The sequence below is a fragment of the Diospyros lotus genome, chromosome 14 (genome assembly GCF_014633365.1).
Source record: "Diospyros lotus cultivar Yz01 chromosome 14, ASM1463336v1, whole genome shotgun sequence".
In the NCBI taxonomy this organism is placed as follows: Eukaryota; Viridiplantae; Streptophyta; class Magnoliopsida; order Ericales; family Ebenaceae; genus Diospyros; species Diospyros lotus.
In genome coordinates, this window is record NC_068351.1 from 24,318,543 (window position 1) to 24,344,548 (window position 26,006).

The following is a 26,006-nucleotide window of genomic DNA, read 5'->3' on the forward strand; positions in this document are numbered from 1 at the left end:
GTGTATCCCATTCTAAGGTATCTAAAATTAACTCCAAGTAAAGGATTGATGCTCAGAAAAACTGCAAACAAAGATGTGAAAGTTTATAGTGATGCAGAGTGAGCTAGTTTAATTCAAGACCAAAGGTCAACTTTTAGATACTATTCATATGTGTGGGGAAATCTTGTGACTTAGTGTAGTAAAAAGCAGTCTATGGTTTCTTAAAGCAAAGCAAAGGTTGAATTTAGAGCTACGGCCTATGGGTCCTATGAAGGGATATAGTCAAGAAAACTACTACGAAATATGAAAATTAATGTTGAGAAGTTAGTGAAGGTATTGTGTGACAACTAATTTGCTATTTAGCATTGCAAAGAATCTAGTTCACTATAACTGAACAAAACATGTGAAAATTGACCAGCATTTCATCAAAGAAAAGTTGGAAGAAGGGATATTTTTACTTATTTATACGCCTACAAACAGTCAAGTTGCAAACATATTCACTGAAACCTTGCCAAGAAAAATATTTGAATATTTGAATTGCAAGCTTGGATTGAACAACATATTTAGCTCAGCTTGAGGGGGAGTTTAGAGATTTCAATCAAATCTATCTCGGCACCAATTCAGTCATTAGTTTAATTAGACTTGTTAGCTAGCTAATTATATTTGCTTCCTAGTTTCTAAGTTTCCTTATTCTATAAAGTCAATGTGTTTCCTAATTTGAGTAGAGAATAAATCACCCTCAAATCTAGCTATAAGTTTCTGTCATAAACCCGGTATATTAGTCATAGTATATTACATGTATTAGTTAGGTGTAACACTTTGTTGTTCTACCTGTTGTACCTGTGAGAGTGAGTGAGAGAGAACTTGAGAGATTAGCTTCTCAATTCTATTATTTATAGGTTAATTACAATGAGACCTAAAATTATGGAGACTAATTGAGACTAATTACCCTAATTATCTGCTAATTACCTGTTAACTACATACACATTCTAAACATGTCTAAATACAAGGAAGGAAATAAATCATAATAAATCTAACACCCCCCCCCCCCTCTCAAGCTGAAGCATATATATCATATGTGCTAAACTTGTTACAAATGTAATTTATCCGAGACCCCCGAGTGACTTTGTAAAGTCATCTACTAGTTGATCACTAGAGTTAACAAACTCAGTGACAATAACACCTTCAGCTAGTTTTTCTCTGATAAAGTGACAATCAATCTCAATATATTTGGTCCTCATGAAATACTAGATTGAAGGCAATCTGGAGGGCAGCCTGGTTGTCACACACAAGCTTTAATGGAGACAATTCACACAACTTTAGTTCCTGGTTGTCACACACAAGCTTCATTGGAGACAATTCACACAACTTTAGTTCTTAAAGGAGTTACTTGAGCCATATAAGCTCACATGTTGCATTAGCTATGGCTTGGTATTCTGCTTTAGCACTTGACCTTACTACCACATTCTACTTCATGCTTTTTTAAGAAACCAAATTACCTCTAATCAAAACACAGTACTCTGAAGTAGATCCTACCCAGTCAGCATCTAAATAGCAACAAATCTCTGAGTGTCCCCTATCCTCATAGAGTAATCCTTTCCTTGGCGCACTCTTGATATACTTTAGAATATGAAGAACAACATCCCAACGACAGTTGCACGAGGAGTTGAGAAACTGACTAACCACACTCACAGTGAAAGAGATGGCTGGCTCGTTACTGTGAGGTAATTCAACTTTTCCACCAATCTCCCAGGGTTTGACAATGGCTCCCCCTAACATGGTAAGTGTTTAACGTTAGGATCCATTGGAGTGGTGATAGGTTTGAAATCTAATAGACTAGTTTCTTCTAGGATATTCAATGCATACTTCCTCTGTGATATAGAAATACCATCTCTCGACTATGCCACCTCAACACCCAAGAAGTATCTGAGCTGTCCGATATCTTTTGTCTAAAAATGTTTAAATAGGTGCTCATTTAGCTACTATATGCCTACCTGATCACTCCCAAAGATGACAATGTCATCTACATAAACCAAGAGAAAAATGCATTGTTGTGATAGCGAGTGTCGGTAAAAGACAGAGTGATCAGTTTCACTCCAGGTCATTCCAAATGCCTGAACAACAGTACTAAGCAGGCCAAACCATACTCGAGGAGATTGTTTCAATTCATATAGAGATTTACAGAGTTTGCAAACTAACCCAGACTCCCCCTAAGCAACAAACCCAAGTGGTTGCTCCATGTACACTTCTTCTTGCAAGTCACCATGAAGGAACACATTTTTAATATCAAGCTAATGGAGCGGCCAACGATGCATAGCAGTTAAAGAGAAGAATAGACGAACAGAGGCCATCTTGGCCACCGGAGAGAATGCATCACTGTAATCTAGCCTGAAGATCAGAGTGTACCCTTTAGCGACCAAAAGCTCTTTGAGATGATCAATGCTTCCATTAGGGCCAATCTTGGGTGCAAAATCCATCGACAACCAACTATGGTCTTTCCTTGCAGGAGAGGAACCAATTCCCACGTCGCATTGGAGTGCAAGGTGAACAATTTCAGACTTGGATTTCTAATTGAAAAAGAACCGAAATGCACAGAAAACTATCCTCCCGATTCTAGGATGCAAGGCTACTTTAAATATAGCTATACTTCTTATCTCTTAGCTAAAGATTAGGATATTTAAAATTAAAATACAACAACAGATTTGGAGTGATTTAAACTCCTATATTTTTGGATATAGCTTCTGCTCTATCTTCTTATCTTCGCTGCATCTTTGAATCCCTTTCTCTTCGTCCAACTTTATCTTTTTATTCTAGTACTATCTACAACACTCCCCCTCAAGCTGGAGAATAGATATCCTTCATTCCCAGTTTGCCTATTTATCATTTCAAATCCTTGTTTGTTCATTGCCTTGGTAAGAATATCAGCTTCTTGTAAACTGGTAGGAATATATACTAGGTTTATTCAACCTTCTTCAATCTCTTGTCCGATGAAATGCCTATCAATTCTTACATGCTTCATCCGGTCATGTTGGACTGGATTATTTACTATACTAATGGCAGATTTATTGTCACAATATGGTCTTGTAGGATCGGTGTTAGGCATCTTCAAGTCATTCATGAACTTTCCTAGCCATATTACTTCGCAAATGCCTTGGGCTATAGCTCGGTATTCTGATTCAGCACTACTCCTAGCTACCACACTCTATTTTTTTAATAAGGTTTCCCCATAGTTTTGTGCAATAACTAGAAGTTGATTTGCTATCTTCTAAGGAACCAACCCAGTTAGCATCTACGAACCCTTGAATTCCTCGGTCTTCGGTCTTTCTGAACAAAATGCCTTTGCCAAGAGTCCTTTTTAGGTATCTTAGAATATGATAAGCTGCATCAAGATGTTTGCTAGTAAGAAATGCATGTATTAACTTACTTTACTCACTGCATATGAGATGTGTGGCTGTGTAAGAGACAAATATATCAGCCTTCCTACTAATCTTTGATACCTTTAATTCTCAACTGCTTTCTTTGCCCCATTTTATTGTATTTCCAGTTGGGTTCCAGCGGTGTATTGGCTGGTTTATATCCCAACTTGCCTGTTTCTTTTAATAGGTCTAGAGTGTATTTTCTTTGGGATATAAGGATTCCCTCCTTGCTCCTTGCTACTTCCATCCCAAGAAAATATCTCATCTGCCCAAGATCTTTTACTTCAAAAAACTGCTATAATTGTTCCTTTAATGCTGAAATCTCCTTCCTATCATCACCTGTAACAATAATGTCATCCACATAGACAATTAAGATAGTTTTAAAGCCATTAGCAACATGTTCAGTAAACAGAGTATGGTCAGACTGCCCTTATTGATACCTTAGCTGAAGCAATATGATACTAAACCGCTTGAACTAGGCCCTAGGAGATTGTTTTAGCCATATAATGATTTTATTAATCTGCAAGCCTTCCCATTTCTTCAAATTTGGGAGGCATTCTCATATATACCTCTTCTTCTATATCTCCATTAAGAAATGCATTTTTTATATCAAGGTGGTGTAGTTCCCAATTTAATTTAGCTGCAATTGAAAGTAACACACGTATAGAATTGAGATTTGCAACGGGTGCAAAGGTCTCTTCATAATCTATACATTGAGTTTGAGTAAATCCTTAGGCCACCAACCTGGCTTTATATCATTCAATGCTTCCATCAGCTCTATGTTTTAAAACAAATACCCATTTGCTCCCTACTACTTTCTTATTTTAAGGCAAATATACCACCTTCCATATACCATTTCTTACTGAGGCATCCATTTCTTCCATTACAGCCGCTTTCCAATTTGGTTTCTATAGGGCTTCATCAATATTTTTTGGAATTTGCACCTCATCCACTTTGATGGTAAATGCCCTGAAACTTGGGGAAAGTTGAGAGTATACCAAATGGTTAGTTATAGGATGTTGAGTAAATGACCTTACTCATTTTCTCCAAGCAATTGGAATATCTAGGTCATATGGTTCAGCTCTACATTATCAGTTTCTAGTTCTGAATTGTTTGACTTGTTTGAAGCCTCAAACGGTACTGTTGATTCAGTCCTCTCTTCCTCTTCTTGTGTTGGACCTTGTCCTAGGGTTGATGATTGATCTTGCCTTGGTTCAAGATCCTTTCTCCTTAAATATACTTTCATTGGCAGTTGTGTTTTAGGACATTTTTCTGAAACATGCTGTTGCTACTGCTGTTCTTCTCCCCCTAAATTTGTTACATCATTCGGAATAGGAATAGATGAGGACACTGTTTCAGGAAAAAGACTAGCATCCCAACAATTATCCCTGCCCTGATTTGCACTTGGAATCTCCCCCTGCAGATTGGTTGTAGGGTAATAAAACTGATGTTCGAGAAAGGAGACATCACAAGACACAAGAATTTTTTTTGTGTTAGGACAATAACACTTGTATCCTTGTTATGTAGGAGAATAACCAACAAATACACACTTCAAGGATTTTGGATGCAATTTAGAGCTGTAGTTGTGAACATAAGCAGTACAGCCGAAAACTTTAGGGGATAAGGAGTTCAGAATGCGGGTTAGGTGAGGGTATGAGGTAATGAGAATGTTTGAAGGGGTTTTGAAGTTGAGGACTTTAGAAGGGATCCGATTAATGAGATAGGGTGAAGTGAGAATGGCTTCTCCCCAATAGGATGTAGGCACAAAACTGGAAAACATTAGTGTTCGGGCAGTTTCGAGCAAATGTCGGTTCTTCCTTTCTGCCACGGCTGTTGGGGATTATAGGGACGTGCTTTGGTGAAAAATACCATTGTCACTTAGATATGTCTCAAACTCAGATGAGAAGTATTCTTTTCCATTATCCGATCAAAGGATATGGATGGATGTGAGAAATAGGTTACGGACTATTTGATGGAATTTTTTGAAAATTGTGTAAACCTCAGATTTTTCCTTCATCAAAAATACCCAACATACCCTGGTATGGTCATCAATGAAGGTGACAAACCCGCGAGTGTTAGTTAAATTTGGTACTCTAGTTGGTCCCCATACATCACTATGGATTATGTAGAAAGGTTTGGTTGGTTTATAGGTATGAATAGGATGTGGAGATTTTGTTTGTTTAGCAAGAATAAACTATTCACAGTTGAAGGAATCACTCATTTTATTGCTAAATAAACGAGGATACAAAAGCTTTAAAGAACGAAAATTCGAGTGGCCTAATCTCTTGTGCCATAAGTGAATATTAGAATCTGAAACAACAGAAGAAACAAAGGAATTTTGTAATCTAGGAATAAGAAAAGAAGCAGTAACTAGTCCTTTCACATAGTAAAGGCCTTCTCTCTCCTCAGCGTTGCCAATCATCCTCCCTGAAAGTAGGTCCTAAAACACACATTGAGTAGGAGAAAAAATTACTTTGCAGTTCATGTCTCTAGTGACTTTGCTGATAGATAGCAGGTTGCATCTTAAAGAGGGCACATATAAGACAGATTTCAGCCATAAATCATTTAAGTATACCGAATCTTTCCCTTCAACATATGATATTGTACCATATGCCATAATCACCTTTATATTCCTATCACAATTTGTAATCCACCATGCCATGCATGGATCCGGTCATATGGTCAGAGCCCCTTGTATCAACAATCCAATCATTCCCATTTAGTAACTTAGAGAGATAGCAATTATAACCCTTACCTTGTGTCACCTGGGAGGCAGTTGGATTTATTACTTCCTCAAAATTGGAGGGTTTTGTAATCCCTGTTTGTTTTAAAACCTGCTACAAAACCTCCAATTGATTAGAGGTTAAGGTAAAACTCTTACCATCTTCTACATCCACTGCATAAGCTGCTTGTGGCCTCTTCTGATTCTGATTTCTCCCCCTCCAATTAGCAAGCTTCCCGTGTATTTTCCAGCAGGTTTCTTTAGTATGGTAAGGTCTTTTGAAATGATCAATCACACTAAGGTCTGACTTGTGTATGATCTCCTCAAGGTGGTGTTGTCCTTTGCTTCAAGGCTGTAAGTGCTGATCCATCCTGATTATTGACCTCAAGAGCTGTATTTAACATGACTTTTTTCCGGCTTTCCTCCCTCCTAACCTCAGCAAAGGCCTCCTTGATGGAGGGAAAGGGTTTCATCCCTCGGAGCCTTTTGCGGACTTCATCTAAGTCTAGATTTAATCCATGTAGGAAATCAAATACCCATTCTTTCTCCACAATCTTTGCATATTTTACTCCATCCTTCATACACTCCCATTGTATATCATAAAACAAGTCCTTTTCTTGCCATAATTTAGATAGAATATTATAGTATTCAGTCATCGAATGGTTACCTTGGCAAGTGGTTCTCAAGGCTGATCGCACCTCAAAGCATTGTGTTGTGTTCTCCATGTTTGAATATAGGCTCTAGATAGCATCCCATACGTCCTTTACTGTCTTGTAGAATAGATAGGTTCGCCCTATCTTTGGCTCCATGGAATTGATGAGCTAAGCCATCACTATAGAGTTTTTAGCATTCCATGCTTCATACTCGGTAGTTTTAGAATCTGGCTAAGGTATTACTCCTGTGAGATACCCATTTTTCCTTTGCCTTTCATCACCAACATAACCGACTGAGACCATTCTCGAAAATTGGTCCTATTAAGTTTATGTTGTGTGATTTGAAGAGTACGGTGATCTAACGAGAAGGGAGAGGGAGGAGGAGTTGGAGGAACCGATCGAGAGGTTGTAGGACCGATATTGGAGGTTGCACTTGTGGTTGAGGAGTCGGTCATCTTGAGGAAAGTTGATGTGCTGGTTATCGAGAACCAAGCTTTGATACCATGAACAATTTCAGACTTGGATTTCTAATTGAAAAAGAACTAGAATGCACAAAAAACTATCCTCCCGATTCTAGGATACAAGGCTACTTTAAATACAGCTATACTTCTTATCTCTTAGCTAAAGATTAGGATATTTAAAATTAAAATACAACATATTTGGAGTGATTTAAACTCCTATATTTTCGGATATAGCTTTTGCTCTATCTTCTTATCTTCGTTGCATCTTTGAATCCCTTTCTCTTCGTCCGACTTTATCGTTTTATTCTAGGATTATCTTCAATGCTTCCATCTCATCAATCATAGTTCGGCGCCAACCAAGAAGGGATAAGGCTTCACCTGTATCTTTAGGAATAGGGATAGAAGAAAGACTCGAAACAAAGGCACAATAGGCAAGTGATATGCGGTCAAATTTCAAAACATGATCAATGGGGTAAGGATTAAGGGTAGATCGTTTACCTTTGCATTGGGCAATAGGGAGACTGTCTAGGTCTAGATCTGTGGTAGGAGGGATGTTTGGCGAAGAGAAAGAGTCAGCATGGGTCATCAGATTCTAGCTGAAAAAAAAGGTGGTGGACGCGGTGAAGAAAGCTAAGAAAAAGATGGCTTTCCTTGAGCTGGATTTTTGTAAGGTGTTTGACAATGTGGCCTAGGGGTATCTCATGGGTGTTATGGAAGCTATGGGGTTTGGGCCTAAATGGATTGCTTAGATTAGAAACTATGCTGGAGCAGTGGATAATGGCCTTGGTTAATGGTTCTATTGTAGGAGATTCTGATATGGCGTGGGGGCTTCACCAAGGGGATCTGTTGTCCCTACTGTTCTTATTGGCGACTGAGGGTCTTAATAGGCTATTCTCTTAGGCCTCAGATCTAGATTTGTTTAGGGGTGTCTCGGTGGGGTCCCCTGCTATATAGATCACCCTTCTTCAATTCGTTGATGATGCATTGATTTTCTGCCCAGCTAAGATGGTACGTGTTTGTTCTCTCAAGCAGATCTTCAGATGTTTTGAGCTCATGTCTAGCCTGCGTATTAGTTTTAAAAAGTCTGGCCTCTGTATGGTAAATGTTAATCAAGAATGATTGTTGGAGGCTGCTGCTTTATTGAGGTGCGAAATTGTTTCTTTCCCCATTCCCTATATGGGTTTCTAGCTAGGAACTAATCCAAGTAGGGAAGTGGGGTTAAGTGTTGGCTTGCTTCTCGGAAGGCGGGGATTTTATCCATGGCTGGTTGGTTATCATTAATAAAATTGGTTCTCAATCATTTGCTAGTTTATTACATGCCTCTTTTAAAAATTCTTGTGGGGGTGGCTAAATAAATTGCTAAACTTTAGAGGAAGTTTTTGTGGTTCGAAAATGAGGGGGCGGCGAAAATGGACCTTTCTAGATGGGAATTGGTTGAGCACCCTAATAAGTTGGGAGGGCTGGGGGTGGGGTCTTTGTTGGTCAAAAACAAAGCCTTGCTCTTTAAATGGCTCTGGAGGATGATTAGTATGAGGGATTAGCTCAAGTGTAAAGTTGTCGAGGCTAGGTATAAAGGCATTTTTCCTGGTATTCAAGATGTGGAGGTTAAACGGAGTTTTAGTTCTTGGTGGTGAGGCATTGTTGGTTCTTTTACTTGCAGCAATGAGGCTCGGGTAATGGCCATGGAAGGGGTTAACATTTGTCTAGGTAGGTGTGATTTGGCTTAGTTTTGGGAAGATATTTGGGTGGGTATCTCTCCTCTCTCGGTCTCATTCCCACGGCTTTGTGCAGTGTCTTTGGATAAAGGAAAGCGAGTGGCAGAGTTGGGATTCTAGTTGAATAATATGTGGTTTTTGTGTCTTAACTGGAGGAGGCCGCTTCTTGAAAGGGAAGAGTCTCTCTGGGCTGAGTTGCTAAGGGTTATTTCCCAAGTCCATCTAGTAAGAGAAAGGGGGGATCGGGTTTTTTGGTCATTTGAGGGCGCTAGTTCTTTTTTGGCGCACTCTTTCCATGAGAACTTTGCTCATCGATGTTTGGATCCAATGTTCCCTCAATCAATTATTGATTATTGGTTGCTCATGTTTGGGGCAATTTGGCTCCTCCAAAGGTGGAGTTGTTTGTGGGGCTGGTCATTTGGGGGAAAATTAACACCAAGGATAATCTGCGTAGGAAAGGGATTCTGCAGGGGGATGATTTGCTTTGTGTGTTTTGTGGCTTTGATCCGGAGTCTGTGGACCACCTTTTCGTTCATTGTGAGACAGTCTTGCATTTGTGGCGGCAGATTTTTAGGTGGTGGGGATATGTGTGGGTTTGTCCAAGCTCAATTGGGCATCTATTTGATTAATGAGATTTTTTTGCTTGGGGTAAAGTGTAGAGGAAGATTTGAAAGTCTCTCTTGTATACAACACTATGGACGGTGTGGCTGGAGTGGAACAAGTTAAGTCTTCAAGGATCAGGGATCTGGTGCGGTTGACATCTTTAACTTGTTGCTAGCCAAGTTAGTGGCTTGGGTTAAAGTAGTGGAGCCGACCAGGTCATCATGTCTGGTTCAGCTCTTGGCCGATAAGTTCCTCTATCTCTTCTAAGTTGGATGGTTTTGACGTTGGATTGTGTTGTTCAAAGAAAGTGATATCAGCAGACATGATGTATCAGTTTAACTCAGCAGAATAGCATTTGTAGCCCTTCTGTAACCGAGAAAAGCCCAAGAAAATACATTTAAGTGCCTTAGCAGCGAGCTTGTCCTGTCCAGGAGTTAGGCAATGCACAAAACAAACACAACCAAAGGCACAAAGAGAAAGGAAATAAAACGGTTGAGTAGGAAACAAAATACTATAAGGGATTTGATCCTGCAAAACAAAAGAGGGATGCAATTAATAAAATAATAGGTAGAAAGAACTGTGCCACCCCAGATTTTAGAAGGAAGATTAGCATGCAATAATAGAGTTCGGGCAATCTCAATTAAATGACAATTTTTCCTTTCAACTATTCCATTTTGTTGTGGAGTGTATGGACAAGAAGATTGGTGTAAAATGCCCTGAGTAACCATAAATGTTGTAAATAGAGATGGAAAATATTTTGGAGCATTATCACTACGCAAGGCACAAATAATTTTTCCAAACTGAATCTTTATTTTAGTACAAAATGTTTGAAATATGGAAAACAACTCTGAACGACTTTTCATTGAAAAATATCAAAGTATAATGAGAATAGTCATCAATAAAGGTAACAAAAATAAGAAAAGCCCAAAGTAGAGTTAACATGACTAAGACCCCATACATATGTGTGAATAAGAAAGGAGACTCAGCTCGATTGGGGACTCTACGAGGAAAGTGACTACGAGTGTGTTTTCTACGTTGATATGACTCACAATCTAAAACAGATAAAGAGGATAAACTTAGAACCAATTTCTCAAGTTTAGAGAGACTCAAGTGACCCAGGCAATTATGGAGGAGTACGGGAGAGGTAATGCTCATGCAAGCTATTGGTGAACTAGGCGCAACAAGATGGTAGTGACCATGTGACTCATGCGTGACGTTAATCATCTGCTCCTAGTCCTGTACACAATTAGAGTTATAAAGGTGACTAAACAGTTAAGAGTTTTAATGAGCAGAAATTGAATTAAAAAGATTGTCAGGGACATATAAAACAAAATTCAAAGATAAAGATGAGTTGGGTATGGTTTGGCGTATCCCTTTTAACTGCAATTTTGGTACTGTCAAGAAAAAGGTAAAAGACCAATCTTACTCATTCTAATGGATTCCAGCCACATATATGCACGCATATCACTCGTATAAGCATCAAGTTCCTAAGTCTAATTAGATAGTTTCCTAAACTAGTTTAGGAAATATGTACAGAAAGGAAAATGTACAGGGGATTCTTTTACAATTGTAATTTCCTTACTATCATTTTTACTTACTGCTGTAATTTCAATTTTGTTAGAGATTGTTATTGTTAGCCTAGGGAATCCACGTGCATGTGGATATAGCTGGCAGAAGACGATTACAACTGCCTCGCTATAGAAATCTATCTTGGCGAGCTGTATAAATTGTCGACTAACGATTCCTTGTGTATCAATGAAGAATTTGAAGATTTCATATTCTCTCTCTCGTTCTTACTTTCTCTCTCTCTCTCTCTCTCTCTCTCTCTCTCTCTCTCCTTCTTTCCTTCCTCTATTCAGTACTCTGTTCCTTTAGGAACATCTTCCCATTCATATCGAATAGGAAGAGAGAAAATTGTCAAGCTTAGGCCGTGATAGATTGTACCAGCATGTGTTGGATTTTCTGCTAAAAGATAAGGCTACCATTGGGACTGTCTTACCCTATTTTTGCAAAATGATATCCACTCAATTTGGCACCCCTATCCAAAAATTTAGGACTGATAATGCAAAGGATTATTTCAACAATCACTCGTATCAGTTTTTCCAACAAGAGGGGATAATCCACGAATCTTCCTGCATAAATACTCCACAACAAAATGGAATAGCTGAGCAGAAGATGAGACATCTCCTCAATGTGGCACGAACTCTTCTTCACCATCACCATGTCCCTAAACATTTTTGGGGGGAAGTTGTTTTGACAACAACGTATGTGATTAATAGGGTTCCATCTAGGGTCCTCAATAACCAAAGGTCTTTCCAATGTCTAGCTTCTTTCTTCCCAAATCTGAGTTTGCATTCTCCTCTACCTCTTAAAGTGTTTGGGTGTGTGTGTTTTGTTCACATTCCTAAAGCCAATCGGGACAAACATGATCCTAGAGGCTCATAAATGTGTCTTCCTTGGTACTCTTCTATCCAAAAAGGCTATAAATGTTACAACCCTACCTTGTGCAAGTTTTATGTCTCCAAAGATGTCACCTTTGTTGAGTTTCAACCATTTTTTTGCTTCTCCTCAAGCAACACCTCAAGGGGAGACTATAGGAGATGAGGATCAAGACCCTAGGCATTTCTTTCCTAACCTAGAATCAGCAACATCAAGCTCCAGTAAACTTGATGGCACTGATACAATTCCTAACCTCATTTCTATTCCTTCTCCTCAACATACCTAATTCCCTAATTCCTCTCCTCAAAATGTAAGCTGCAATGAACAAGCAAACTAAAAGTCGCCATCCCTAGTGAGATTTAAGGGCTCTCCTTATATATTTGAAAGAAGACAACCCAATGAGGCTCCTCAGCCAAAATCATCATTAGCTCCTAACCCTGGTCTAGAATTGACACCTCAAGCAGATTCCATTCCAGCATGGTTTAACCCTGAACCAACTGATCTAGACCTACCTATTACTGTAAGGAAAGGGGTCAGAACCTGTACCAAACATCCACTAGCCAATTATCTATCCTATCATCGCCTTTCCCAAAGCCATACAAGTTTCCTCACATCTTTGGATGCTATTGTTATTCCAAAATCCGTGGAGGAGGCTCTAAAAGATCTGAAATGGAAGGAGACTATGTTAGAGGAGATGAGAGCCCTAAATAAGAATCAGACATGGGAATTAGTGCCTAGACCCAAGGAGGTCAAACCAGTGGGTTGCAAGTGGATCTTCAATCTAAAATACAAGGCTGAAAGCACCTTAGAGAGGTACAAGGCACGATTGGTGGCCAAGGGCTATACTCAGTCCTATGGCATAGATTACCTTGAGACTTTTGCCCCAATGGCAAACAATCCACATCCTTATCTCTCTAGGAACTACTTTTGGGTGGAAGTTGTAGCAACTAGATGTCAAAAACACCTTCTTACATGAAGATTTGGAGGAGGAGGTCTTCACGGAGTTACCTCCAGGCTTTCAACAAGAAGCGGGAAAAATTTGTAGGCTTAAGAAGGCTTTGTACGGGCCTCAAGTAGTCCTCATGAGCCTAGTATGGCCAGTTCTCTAAGACCATGAAACCTATGGGGTACCATCAAAGTAGAGGGGATCATACTCTTTTTATGAAGTACTTGGGAGAGAAGATAACAACCTTACTCATTTATGTTGATGATATTGTGGTGACAAGGAATAATGAAGAAGAACAGCAAATGCTTAAGCACAATTTAGCCAAGGAATTTGAAATTAAGGACCTTGGTGTGTTGAAATATTTTTTGGGAATTGAAGTGGTATTAAGGCATGGATTTTCTTGTCTCAACATATGTATGTACTTGATTTGCTAGTTGAAACAGGTCTAATAGGGGGAAAAAGTGCTGGCACACCAGTGAATCCTAACACCAAGTTGTAGGAGAATCCTATTGGAGAGGTAGTAGATAAAGGAAGATTCCAATGGTTACTAGGGAGGTTGAGATATCTCTCTCACACTAGGCTTGACATAGCCTTTGTTGTCAACCTAGTAAGACAATTCATGCACAATCCCACCAAGGAACACATGCATGCTGTGAGGAGGATCTTAAACTACCTAAAGGCTACACCGGGCAAAGGCATTCTCTTTGTTCCATCGATGATCGCACCATGGCTAGAACTACCCCAAAAAGGAACTTCAGTGGTGCTACCGGATTCCATGGAGTCAGTTATATTTCTAGGATTGTGAAAGAAGATTGGATCAAGAAGGTTTCGGCTACAAACAACCAAGGAAGGTCTTACTTCGAGGGAAAAACCTAGGGCTCTAATACCATGTCAAGAAGAAGGTAAAAGACCAATCTTATTCATTTTAATAGATTCCAGCCACATATATACACGCCTATCACTCGTATAGGAATCAATTTCCTAAGTCGAATTAGGAAGTTTCCTAATTAGATAGTTTCCTAAACTAGTTTAGGAAATATGGATAGAAAAGGAAAGGAAATAAACTACGGCTGCTAAATACAATCGAATCAAACAAATAAATAAAACACTACATGATACAAAGAATATAAGGAATTTGCACATTAGGAAAGTTGCATTAGGAAAGCTTCTCGTCTTCTAATAGGTGCCATTAGCAAGGGTAACAGGGGGCAAAGTATCATAATAGGTAAATGAGAATAAAAGAAGTTTATTGCCACACATATAGTCAATGGCGCCAGAATCTATAATCCAAGAACCAAGAGATTGACCTTTAGCAATGCAAGCAACAAGGTCACCAGTTTGAGATTGTTGTGCGAGATTGTTGTGCGGCCTAGAATTTCAAGAAAGCATCATACTCTACTATAGACATAGGTATCAACTATGAACCCGGCAGAGATGAGGCAAGACTAAGATCACCCTAAAACACATTAGCTGCATTGGCAGACGATGCTAACGGAGCAGTTGGACGACCATGTTTCTTCTAGCATTTTTCCTCAAGATGACCCATTTTCTTGCAAAAGGCTCACTGTGAACGTGGACAACTATTATTATGTCCCATGTTTCCTCCTGAGTTGGAAGCCTGAGATACAAGAGTTGAAGATTTGGATAAAGGGGCAGTAGTAGATGAAGAGGACACATTGTGCACACCTGTCATGTTCAGCAACCTTTTGAAAGAATCATTCATGGTAGGATTAGTGGAGTTGCTTAGGATTTGATGTCTAACGATGTCAAATTCAGTTTTCAATCCAAAGAGAGCAATAACCATGAAATACTTCTCTCGCTATGCAGTCTGTTTAGCACAGGTCATAGTAAAAGGGAGAAGAGCATCAAATTCTTGCATGAGTACTTGAACCTGCCCCAGATAAGATTCCATGGAGGTCTCTTGTTTGAGGTTCTTGATATTGGAAACCATAGTATACAAACATTGGATATCATTGGTATAGCACTCTTCAACTTCTTTCCACACTTCAACACAGGTTTTAAAGGGGCCAAAAAGCTACAAGGCTGACGGATCAATGGATTACCACAAGATACTGCACAACTAGGTATCGACTTGTTCCCATTTAACCCGGTTGGTTGCTGCCACACTTTCAGCCTTTGTGATAAGATGATTAGCTTAGCCTTGTCCTTTGAACCACATTTTGACAGAGACTACCCATGAGAGATAGTTGGCAAACCCTATCAATTTGATAGTGGTGATGTTAGGTGTCCCAAGGTTAGAGACGACAAGGGTTTATAAGGCAGAGGAGGCTTCAGGTGTTGAAACGAGAGCACCAAGGGCTGAGGTGGTGTCACCAAGGTTAGACATGGTGAAATTTCAGAGTGGGGGCATTGGTGAGGGATTTGACAAAGGGAATAGGCTTAGGGGGTGTCAGAGGTCAAATTTGGGGTGGCTGGAGGCAAGATGACAAACGCACCTACACGTGGAGGCAGAAGCATATTGTGTGCGTGGCGCGTGGGTGCTCATGCCTTCACCTGTGGTGGCGCGGCATCGGAGGTAGGTCAATTAGAGGTGTTTGAGGGTGATGGTGTGGTTAGTTCTTAGTAAAGGCACCGAAAAACTTGAGAGATTAGCCTGTCTAGGTCAACTATGGGTAGAGAGAGAGAGTGGGGTAGAAAGAGAAACAACAGGGTTGAGAGCCGCTGGAGATAGACACACAGCGGGAAACTTTAGGGTTTTCTCAACACAATTATGATACCATGTGAGAGTGAGTGGGAGAGAAAACTTGAGAGATTAGCCTGTCAATTATATTATTTATAGGCCAATTACAAAGAATAAGGCAGATTATGGAGACTAATTATCTGCTAATTACTTGTTGACTATATATACATTCTACACATCTAAATACATGGAAGGAAATAAATCATAATATATCTAACAGTATTTTTCAGTTGTTCCAGCCTATAAATAGGCTAGAGTAGGTAGAGAATTGCATTGTGGAATAATAATCTAAATTCTGTCATCGCTCTCTACATTTCTCTCTCTCGATCTCCACTGATCTCCCTCAATTCTCTCTGTTCTCTCTCTCTTTCTGTTCTGCCTCTCCCTCCATTTCTACTCTGTCCCCCAAATTCTTCTCATTTCCTTTCTAAACCCTGGGACAACCCTAGGGGCATGACAGTTTCCTAGCTAGTATAGGTGTAACTTCCTATTTTTAGCATATATAATAGGAAACTAGGAAGGATGTAATCTTTATATATACTGATCAAACTGATGAATAGAGTGAGGTTTTCTTCCAAAATATTTCTGTAATAAGCATCATGATTAAGAAAACTCAAGTGTTACATACTGAGGTGTAACCTACTAAAAAAATGCAATGATAATTATTAACAAATAAATAGTCATTAGTTGTTTTTCCTCTCTCTCTCTCTCTCTCTCTTGTTATTAGTATTATTTGTGCGTGCATGCATGTGTTTCTCTTCTTTTTTTTTTTTTTTTTTTTTTTTTGGGGGGGGGGGGGGGGGGGGGGGGGGGGGGGATATATATAATAACCAACCAATTTGACCTAACATAGAAAAAAAAGTCAAGCGCAACAGGGACAGCACTTCAAAAAACACTCACTGGTAAGAGCACCAAGTCCAGCATCAGTAATTTGGCGGGAATCCAAATTTAGTGACTTGATTAATGACAATCCAGACAATTTTCGTAAACCACCGTCAGTAACAAAAGTGAAGGACAGATTTATGCTCTCCAAAGTAGTTAAACCTAAAAGGAACAATCAAAATCATAATTAATAAAAATAAACATGACAACTGCTTTCTGCAAATAAAAAATGGCATCAGCTAATCCACTAAACAACTGCAACCTTGCATCTACGAGGGAGAATGATTGAATCTTTTTTTTCCCCAATTAACATGGTACGCAGATATATGGAGCTAAAGTGAATATCAATTCACAAAGTAAAACATTATATAAACACTTCATCTAGTCCCAAAATGTAGGTCTTAAGAAGTAATTTACATATTAAAGTATACAATATAAAGGTATAGCTATAAACAGTGCACTTTTGCTTAGTTTAGGTACAAAGCAGGGACTACACTTGATAGACTGTTCTAGAATTCTCTCAATGCATGTTACTATATATGACACCAGAAAATTTTAATCCATTGTACCTATTTTATTCTTGTGTTTTTGCCGCCCATGCCAAAACTGGTATAACTAGCAAATATATGATGGTCACCACTATTGAAAATTTCAATCCATTGTACCTACTTTATTCTTGTGTTTTTGCCACCCATGCCAAAACTAGTATAAATAGAAAATATATGATAGTAACCACTTCAAGTTCAAGCAGGAATTTTTCCATCCATGCCAGTTTTGAGCAGGCTTTGAGGCCTATAAATAGCAATGTACATACAACATTTTTTGATTGATGAAACTTGTACCAATTTTCCCATATATAGTGAAGAGGTTGCCTTCTTTTCCCCACATTTACTTGTGTCTTTGCATACACTTGACTTCCTTTTCACCTTTCATCCATCCTCTACCTTGTTGAATATCATCTAGGAGGAGAGGCTGACTTAGTGTTCAGAGGGACAACTGGGGCATCTAAGGCCACACGGCCCGGGCAAGATCAAACCACCCGTGATAATTATTTTAGGTTGTACATTTTACATTTCCTTATTATAGAAGTTAGTTTGTTTTTTTTGAATTCTTTTTTATTTTCTTATACAACTTATGCATTGAAGGATCCTATGTAAACAAAGTCAAGTTTGAATATAATTAAAAATGCAATAGAATATACAAGTAAGGTAGAATAGCTTTCTTTTCTCTAATTTTCTTTGAAAATTATTCTGACTTTAATTTTATTAAATAGTTTTAATTAATTCCATGCATTCCTTCCTATCCCCATTCTTGGGGACTTGGATCGCGCTCCTTGCGGTCTTGAGATGCAAAAGAACCAAAATCTGGAACTAGTGATCCTAGTTGTGGGTCCAGGGGGGAAAGGGAACCTGGTAACAATTGTCTTACCTCTAGTAGTCCCAACCCTTGAATTATGATTTTCCTACATTAGATGATATGGAGGTTGAGCCCATAGTTAACAGATTTGTCCCACCCCCCTGGGAACTGCATTCTAATTCGTGCGTATTGGAATGCAGTGCATTGATAATCTAGAACACCATGGTACATGTTCGATCATCAATATTGGAGATCCAAAAAAAACACAGAACGGAAGAAGAGGAGCATCAAATCCAAAATTCTTAAGAGTTGATTTATAATAAGACCAGCATCAGAGCTGTTACCTCTTCTTCTTCCTTTCTCTCTGCAATAGCTCATGGCAGGCAAATCTTCTTCAAGGACGACAAATGGAAACAGACAAAGGAATATGATATGGGATGACGAAGACGACATATAGTGATAGAGGTTGCAAAAAGCATCAGAGCTGTTACCTCTTCTTTTGTGGTTCTTATGCAAACTTTGATGTATGGACTATGGGTTATGGACGTTCGAAGTTATGAACAATGAATATGAATTATGAATGTCAATCTTTTGTATGGGTTATGAGTTATGGCTTATGGTAATTTGTTCCATCTACCAAACATCCTGCAAACCGGGTAATATGGTTAAGCCTTGGTAGCAACTGTAAAGTTTCTTTTATGATTGAGAAGTCACAGGCTCATATTTTAGAAATAGATTCTTTATAAAGCAAGGGTCTTGTCGTGCATAGAAACAGCCCTGCCTCGACCCTTGCAAAGCGGGAAGCCTTATGCACTATAGCACTAGAGACACCCTTTTAGATCACATGTTCATCATGGTTATTTTCCAATACTATACATTTTCACTTGTGATGTTATAACAGCCAATGGCTCTACTATTATTAGTAGGACAGGACTAATCATCCTAACGTATTCATCTCATTCTCCTTTGCCATGTGTATACTTTCATTCCTTCATAATTTCATATGTCTATCGATAAACTTACAAAAATTCTTAATTATTCAGAACATTTTCACACCGAATTCTTCAAGATTTCAAGACAACAGAGAAGATTAATGGAGGAGATGCACCTGAAGGGGCCCATCCGTTTGTTGCTTCTCATTTAAATGTCATCCATATTTGGGGCCATTTGAGTTCTTTACATTATGAGTGTTGCTAGTTGAGAGAGCATCATCCAGTGTCTCTTTTGCTTGAGTTAAGAATAGGGTATGAGGCCCTCATGTCAGCTCATTCAAATATTCGGGGTAGGGATTTCAATTTTGTTAAGTTTGTTGTTATTTTGCAAGATTTATTTGTTTTTGAAAACTTAATGTTAGAACTGCTCATAGTGATAATACTAAAGAGTGTCCCTCAAAATTTTTTTGTGATTTTATGATTGTTTCTTGCATCATTATTCTTCTTGTTCTTGCACTCTGCAACAAAATGGAGCTGCTGAAAAGAAGAATAAACATATTGTGAGAACTGCTCATTGTTTATTTATTGGTTTGCATGTGCCCAAACCATTTTAGAATGATATTGTTCTTAACACAAGTTATGTTACATGATTAACCAGATGCAGTCATCAATTATAGAGTAAATCTCCTCATTTTATCATTTTTACTCGTTCAGTCATGATTTCTTCTTCCTTCTCTTATATTATGCTGTATTTCCTTCATTCATCTACTCGTGAAGTTGACAAATTGAGTCCTTGAACCTATTAAGTGTATTTTATTGGGTTACACTCCATCTAAAAAGGGTATAAGCATTACCATCCTATCCTATGCAAATTATTCATAGAGGTCAAGTAACCCAGCCAGCCTCCGATGCTCCATGTGAACCAACTTTTACCTCATCTTCAGATCGGGTCTCCAACAGTCGGACCTTCCTATTGCTGTATGGAAAGGTAAGTGTTACTATAATTCCCATCCAATCTGCATTTCTCCTATAATTCTCTGCCCTCATCATATTACTCCTTTATCTTTATCTACAAGCCCCATTTCTGACACACTCTCTGAAGCTTTATCACATTGTGGGTGAAAAGTGGTGCAATGGAATAACAGATGTCTCTTTTTGATTCTTGAACATAATCTAGATAACCAACATGAACACCCCCCCTAGCCCCCACCAGAAGGCGGTTCCCAAAATAATAACAATAAAGACAAACTCTACACTTGAAGTGCTGTTCAAAATTCATTCCAAATGGTGTTTGGCAACCAACTTTTCATTCCAAAAACCAAAACACTTTTTGTAGAAAAATGGAAGAACTGAAGGGGTTTAAAACTGCCAAGCAAAAAAAAAAAGAAAAGGGTTCAAAACCCTTTCCATTTTCAGTTTTTTCCATTTAGTTACAAAGAAAAAAACTTATTTCACCCCCTCCCCTCCCCCCCCTTGCTTTCTCTCTCTTCTATATATATATATACAGACACACACACATACCACAGATCTGTGGTCGCTGACCCAGATTTACTCTCTATACACATGTGTTTGCATGTCCAGTGAATCCTGATGTATCTTCTCTCTCTACATATATATACACAATGAGTTTCTTGAAGAAGATGAAGAGTGTTTTCTAGATTTTCTTATTTTTCCCAAAAAAAAACTGAATTTTTACTTGAAATTGTATCATGTATTTTTGAAAAAAAAAAATTGAACACGGATTAGAAATATCAAATACCTTTTCAATTTTTCTTTCCATTTTCTTGACAACTGAATTGACAGCAAAATCAAAGAACAATTTCAGTTTTCATTTTCCCTAACTCAAAATGGAATGGAATGAGAAGCATGAAACGGAATGGAAATTTCCAGCAGCATTTTCAAATAGCCCTTTACTGTACTATTGTCAAATGGAACTACTGCCCTTTAGTGTGCCATTGTCAAATGGAACTAAACTCAGTATAGTATCCCATTGCAAGGCTTGTCTAAACAGTTACTAGAAAAGAAAAAATATTTGATTTATTTGAGGGATGATGTAATTGTGTATCCAATGAACCCATTCCAACACTCCCCAACCATACCCATTTGGGAAAAATTTTCTGTGCGCCCATATCTTAGCAGGTTTGACAACATGTCAACATAATGCACTAATGCATCATAAAATTTCAGTACCAGGAACAAGGCATCATAGGCACACATCTAGGAAACCAGCAAACGGCGGTAAATGAGATTTTTTCTTTTTTTAAAATAAAGGTAGAAAAATCTCATGTAAATGAACAGAACACTTGACTGTCAATGTAGCTCAATAGAAAGAAAGCAAGTTCCAACACGTTGATTATCATTTCTTTTGGACTTGTAACTGTCCTGCATACGGTAACCAGAGTTAAAATCTAACCAGAGAGATGACGGAGGCCATTGCTTCCAACTTCAGTGTCAGACAATTCCAAACATCTCAAACGCTGAAGGCCTGATCTTCATACATTGAAATGTAAGCATGTAAGGAATGTGCATCCATTGTCTAACACTAGTTACTATGCGAGTTTTCTAACAATAGCAATAACAGTTTTCTAACAAAAGGAATGCAAAATAAAAAAGAAAATGATGGCATCATTGTCATGGATGCCAAGAACAATATCCATTGCAGCCAGAAAGGATATAAGCAGTACCAATAAATTGATGCCCAATCTCATGTTGATTCCTGGCGATACTATTATATAATTTGAGTTTATTAGAACCTTTTTTCCAGCCTCATTCCTTAACTTTACAGGAAACAAAACAAAAGGAAGAAATAATAACAGCAGGAGTATAGTGCCCGTCTAGCATTGTTGTGAAGTTTCTGTTGCAAACTTACTTCTGTAGAAAACACTTTTATAAGAATCACTTTTGAAGAAAAATAGTTTAGCATTTGGTCAGATCATCTAAGAACACTTTTAGTGTTATATGCATTAGGCCAGTGATGAATAAAAAAATGCTTTTAACAATAAAATTAACAAAAAGTGTATTTAGAAAATTGTTTATATAGTTAATACTATTTGAAAAGTGTAATGTTTGTAATGTTGATTAGTGGTAATTTTTTTTCCAAAAATAGTTTATTAAATGCTTTTATAAGAATCACTTTTGAGGAAAAGCATTTTCGTGTTTGGCTAGATCATCTAAGAAATGCTTTTAGTGTTGTTATGTGTGTTTGGCAAATGCCTAGTTAAAAAAAATGCTATAAAAATAAAATTACCACAAAGGGTATTGACAAAAAAATTACATAACTAGTATTATTTGACAAGTGTAAAGTTTGTAACATTGATTGGGGGTAATCTTTTCTAAAAATAATTTTATTTCTGCTGCTGCTTTTTCTGCTTCACAGTAGAATCTCCAAATTTCTTCTTCTGCTTTATAGCAGAAAAATAGTCTTTTCTATCAGTAAAATCAGTATTCAATTTTGGCCAAACACCAGAAAAAATAACTCACAGGAGCGTTTTTATTCAAAAAAAAAAAAAAACACCAATCTGATTCCTCACTGCACACCCAATTTGGCCAAGCAAGTATGCCATTATATATTATAAATTTCTGCTTACCATGATAAACATAAAACTCAGTATCAAGAAAGTCAGCTTTCTGATATATCAGCAAATTCTTTAGGAAGTCAAATACTTTGACATAATGCAATTGCAGTCCAGATGTCCCACTAATGTCATGATTTCGAGCATGATACATGTGGGAGTTACAAGTAAAAGCTTCTAGTAACACAGGACTTAAAACATACTGCAGATTAGCCAAAAACCATGAAAAGAAAGAAAATAAAACTGCCATAACAAGTACAAATGGACAAAATGGAAAAACATAAAATTAAGAGAACTTGGTGAATAATATGACCTGTCAAGTTAACCAGGCCCTCATCATCAATCTTGCATGAGTCCAGGTTTAAGCTCTCCAAATTTGTTAAGCCTGCTTGAAGCAATAAAAACTACATAAATGACAACAGCTTCTCAAAAAGGAACAATTGGACACCAAGTATTGCACACAGGTCTTCTGAGGTAAGACCAAAATTCACAAACATAGCACACCTCGATTTTGAAAATCTACACTAACTTCTTTATTTCTAAACTTCTAAATAGAAAGAAAAAACATGTGGGTGGTTAGAAGACTACTAGTCAACTACAGAAGTTGCCTCGGTCAAAGTCCAATTCTATATTATTTCCTAATCCATCATTCATTGTTAATCAATGAAATTTTTAAATTAATTATTATGTTAATTATCTTCTCCGCCAACCAAATCTTCCACCATCAGCTAAGAAACTCATTTTCTTTCTTGTTTCTTTTTCTTCTTCATCTTATCACCAGCAAACCAAACTAGATCTGATCCACTCACCTACGCTAGGATTCACCAATCTTGGTCGACCTAGATCAAATCTGCATTTGAATCCAAACCAGGTATGGGTCTGAACTGTGGAGCGATGAGTTCAGATTCAAACTAACTCAAATGTGGTGGATATACGGAACAATCTTAAGAGTCTAGAAGGTTTGATTACAAGTCTAGGAATCAGATGCTTAGGTTTGCCAAAAATGGAGAGGGAAAGACAAAAGAAAAGAGACAGAAGTTTCCAGGCCTGGCAACTCTCTCTATCTCCAATCACAACTTTTAATCATACGGAAAAATAGTTTTTTTTAACACTTTCCATCAAATTCATTGACCAACAACAGGGAGGTCTTTGTAACTTATCAAAGTTGAGAGATGACGTGCAGTTTGGCCGTATGAGGTACTGTGTAATTTATCCAACATTGTATATGTTAAGTATCACTTAGTAATTGGAAACACCAGGCATTTTGCAACATTATGCTCAATTAGATCAACTGTGAGTAAATTCAAGAAAAAGAATATTCCTTCAATTAAAAAAAAAAGGAAAAAAATCCTGCATATATGCAACTTAGAGGGCATGAACTAACTCCTTCAAAGAAATTATATAGGAAGATTATTGCACCATAGGCATAACATCCCCTTCAACAGAACATAATACAGTTCTACACATTACTGGCTTAAGGGTTCAACAGATAGAAAGAGAATCACAAGTACAGACACTACATCCATCTGTTATTACTCAAGGGCCAGGAGATTTATGATTTTTTTAATACTGTTGTTGAATTTATACAAACATGAAATGATAAAACCACCTCTCAGGTGCACCAAACAAGCATTTGAGACATCATTGAATCCCAAGTTCAGTACTTTAAGATTTCGTAGACCTGCAAATAATATGATAAGAAGAAAGTTACCTCACTGCATTTCTTTTCATACTAGAAAGAGAAATGACCATGTTAGTTCATAAGATTGTCCATCATTCTTAACCAGCAGGGATGAAAGTCAAATTCACATGTATGCTACCTGAAAACTTCTCGCACCCATCGTCAGACAAATTGCATCTGCTTAGATTCAAATATAATAGAGCACGAAGTGCTGCAAAGGAAGAGTTCAGAAATGATTTTAGTACCAACATTGATCAATTTGTGATATTTAAAAAAGAATGGTATCTTGCAAGAAACGCTGCATCATCAAAGAATTTGCCACAACCAACCCAAAATGTCAAACATATACTAGAAGATAAGCAATTTAAAGAGCCATTCCATGAATATCATAAATCAGCAAACAGAATGTTTTTTAATCATTTGTCCACTTTATTACATGACAACATTTCTGTTGGGCTTTGCTTCATATATGTTGAAAAGAAAATCTTGAATTGCAATATTTCCCACAGAGCCAAGAGAATAATATCTTTTGAGTGAGTTTGGCAAAAATGTTTCTAAGAGTTCAGCCCATGCATAAGAAGCGGCACTACTTCCATGTCAACAAATTACACCACGAACTTATACTTGATATATATAAATGATCATTTGATATCTATATCTATATATATATATACCTACCTTTTACCTTCTATCAGCAATGCTTTATATATTCATCACATAGCCAGCATCATCGTTAGGACTCAGAAATCAAGGGAGAGAGTACCTGTAAGAGAATCCAAGCATGCTCCAGTAATAGGGCAACCTTCCATGTTCAATAGTGAAAGCTTGTGCAAATCTGAAACAGTCACAGGTTGTTCCAAGCATTTCAGTGAAAGATTTTAATCAATTGGTGAAACAAGAAGAGAATGGTGTCAGACCTCTGAGTCTGACAATGAATTTTCACTGTTTCAGTGAGAATTGGATAAGAAATTAAGGGGGAAATTTTTAAGAAGTATAGGGAGAATTAGAAGAACAGAGAGAGTGCGAAGGAGAAAGATCAAGAGGGAGAGAAAGAGAATGTTTGGAAGAAATTCTGGAAAGTTTTCTTTTGATATTTCATGCCCGGATAAGGCTAAATCAGGCCTTATATACCGAGTACAGCAACTAATTGATTCTCCTGTGCAATGACCTGGCCATCTCTACCTTCTAGAACAAATTTGTTATAACCACCAAGGTACAACCCCCCCCCCCCCCCCCCCCCCCCCCCAAGCCTAGCACCCATGGTACAACTCCTCCTAGCCTAGGTACATGACACATGGTCTAACTGGAACAAAAACTGACCATAAAATAATTCTAGATTAGTTTTTAAAGGAAAGAAGAATCCAAGGGTGGCACATCTATTTACTGTGCTTCAAGCACATGAATATATGAGACTTTTAAGGATGCAGATTTAGCGGTTCTATCAGGTAGCCATGCAAATGCACAAGAGAAGAGATAATTCCACGACAGTATTAACGATGATATAATTGGACAAGTACCTAGAAGGACGCTGTTTGCCAGTTGATTTTTAGAGAGAGAAAGAAAGAGAGAGAGAGATCCCGGTAGGAAGGCTAGTGATCATCCTAAGAGAGAATGCGTGTGCCCAGGCATGTGTGCACACAGTGTGTGTGTGTGTGTGTGTGTGTGAGAGAGAGAGAGAGAGAGAGAGGCAGAGACAGACAGACAGACAGAGAGAAAGAGAGATATGAAAATTTACAACAAAATCCTTTTTAAGTTAGTATGGGCATAAAATACCTCTCAGAACTCATATCTGAAGTGGTCATCATCCATGCTTCAGAGACCATACATAAGCATAATAACCTAGAGCAAGATGTTAACTTAAATCCAAAACAAGTACCTTTGAGAAAAGATACCCCATAATCTGACACCTTACTGCAGGAAATTTGCAACTCTTTCAAGTTGGTAAGCC

At 38.0% G+C, this 26,006-nt stretch overlaps 1 protein-coding gene across 2 annotated transcripts in view; it reads right to left on the minus strand.

The window, feature by feature from the left end:
• The window catches only part of LOC127790520 (uncharacterized), a 99,003-nt gene that overhangs the window by 13,487 nt on the left and 59,510 nt on the right, over positions 1-26,006 (minus strand). The window contains exons 7-13 of one of the 2 annotated variants that reach the window (XM_052320068.1): positions 25,935-26,006; positions 24,822-24,893; positions 24,198-24,269; positions 23,987-24,058; positions 22,691-22,762; positions 21,219-21,290; positions 16,536-16,679 (exon numbers count right to left, since the gene is read on the minus strand). In XM_052320068.1, coding sequence (XP_052176028.1) covers positions 16,536-16,679; positions 21,219-21,290; positions 22,691-22,762; positions 23,987-24,058; positions 24,198-24,269; positions 24,822-24,893; positions 25,935-26,006 — 576 coding nt within the window. The remainder of the gene's footprint in view (positions 1-16,535; positions 16,680-21,218; positions 21,291-22,690; positions 22,763-23,986; positions 24,059-24,197; positions 24,270-24,821; positions 24,894-25,934) is intronic. The other variant, XM_052320069.1, reaches the window with a different exon arrangement.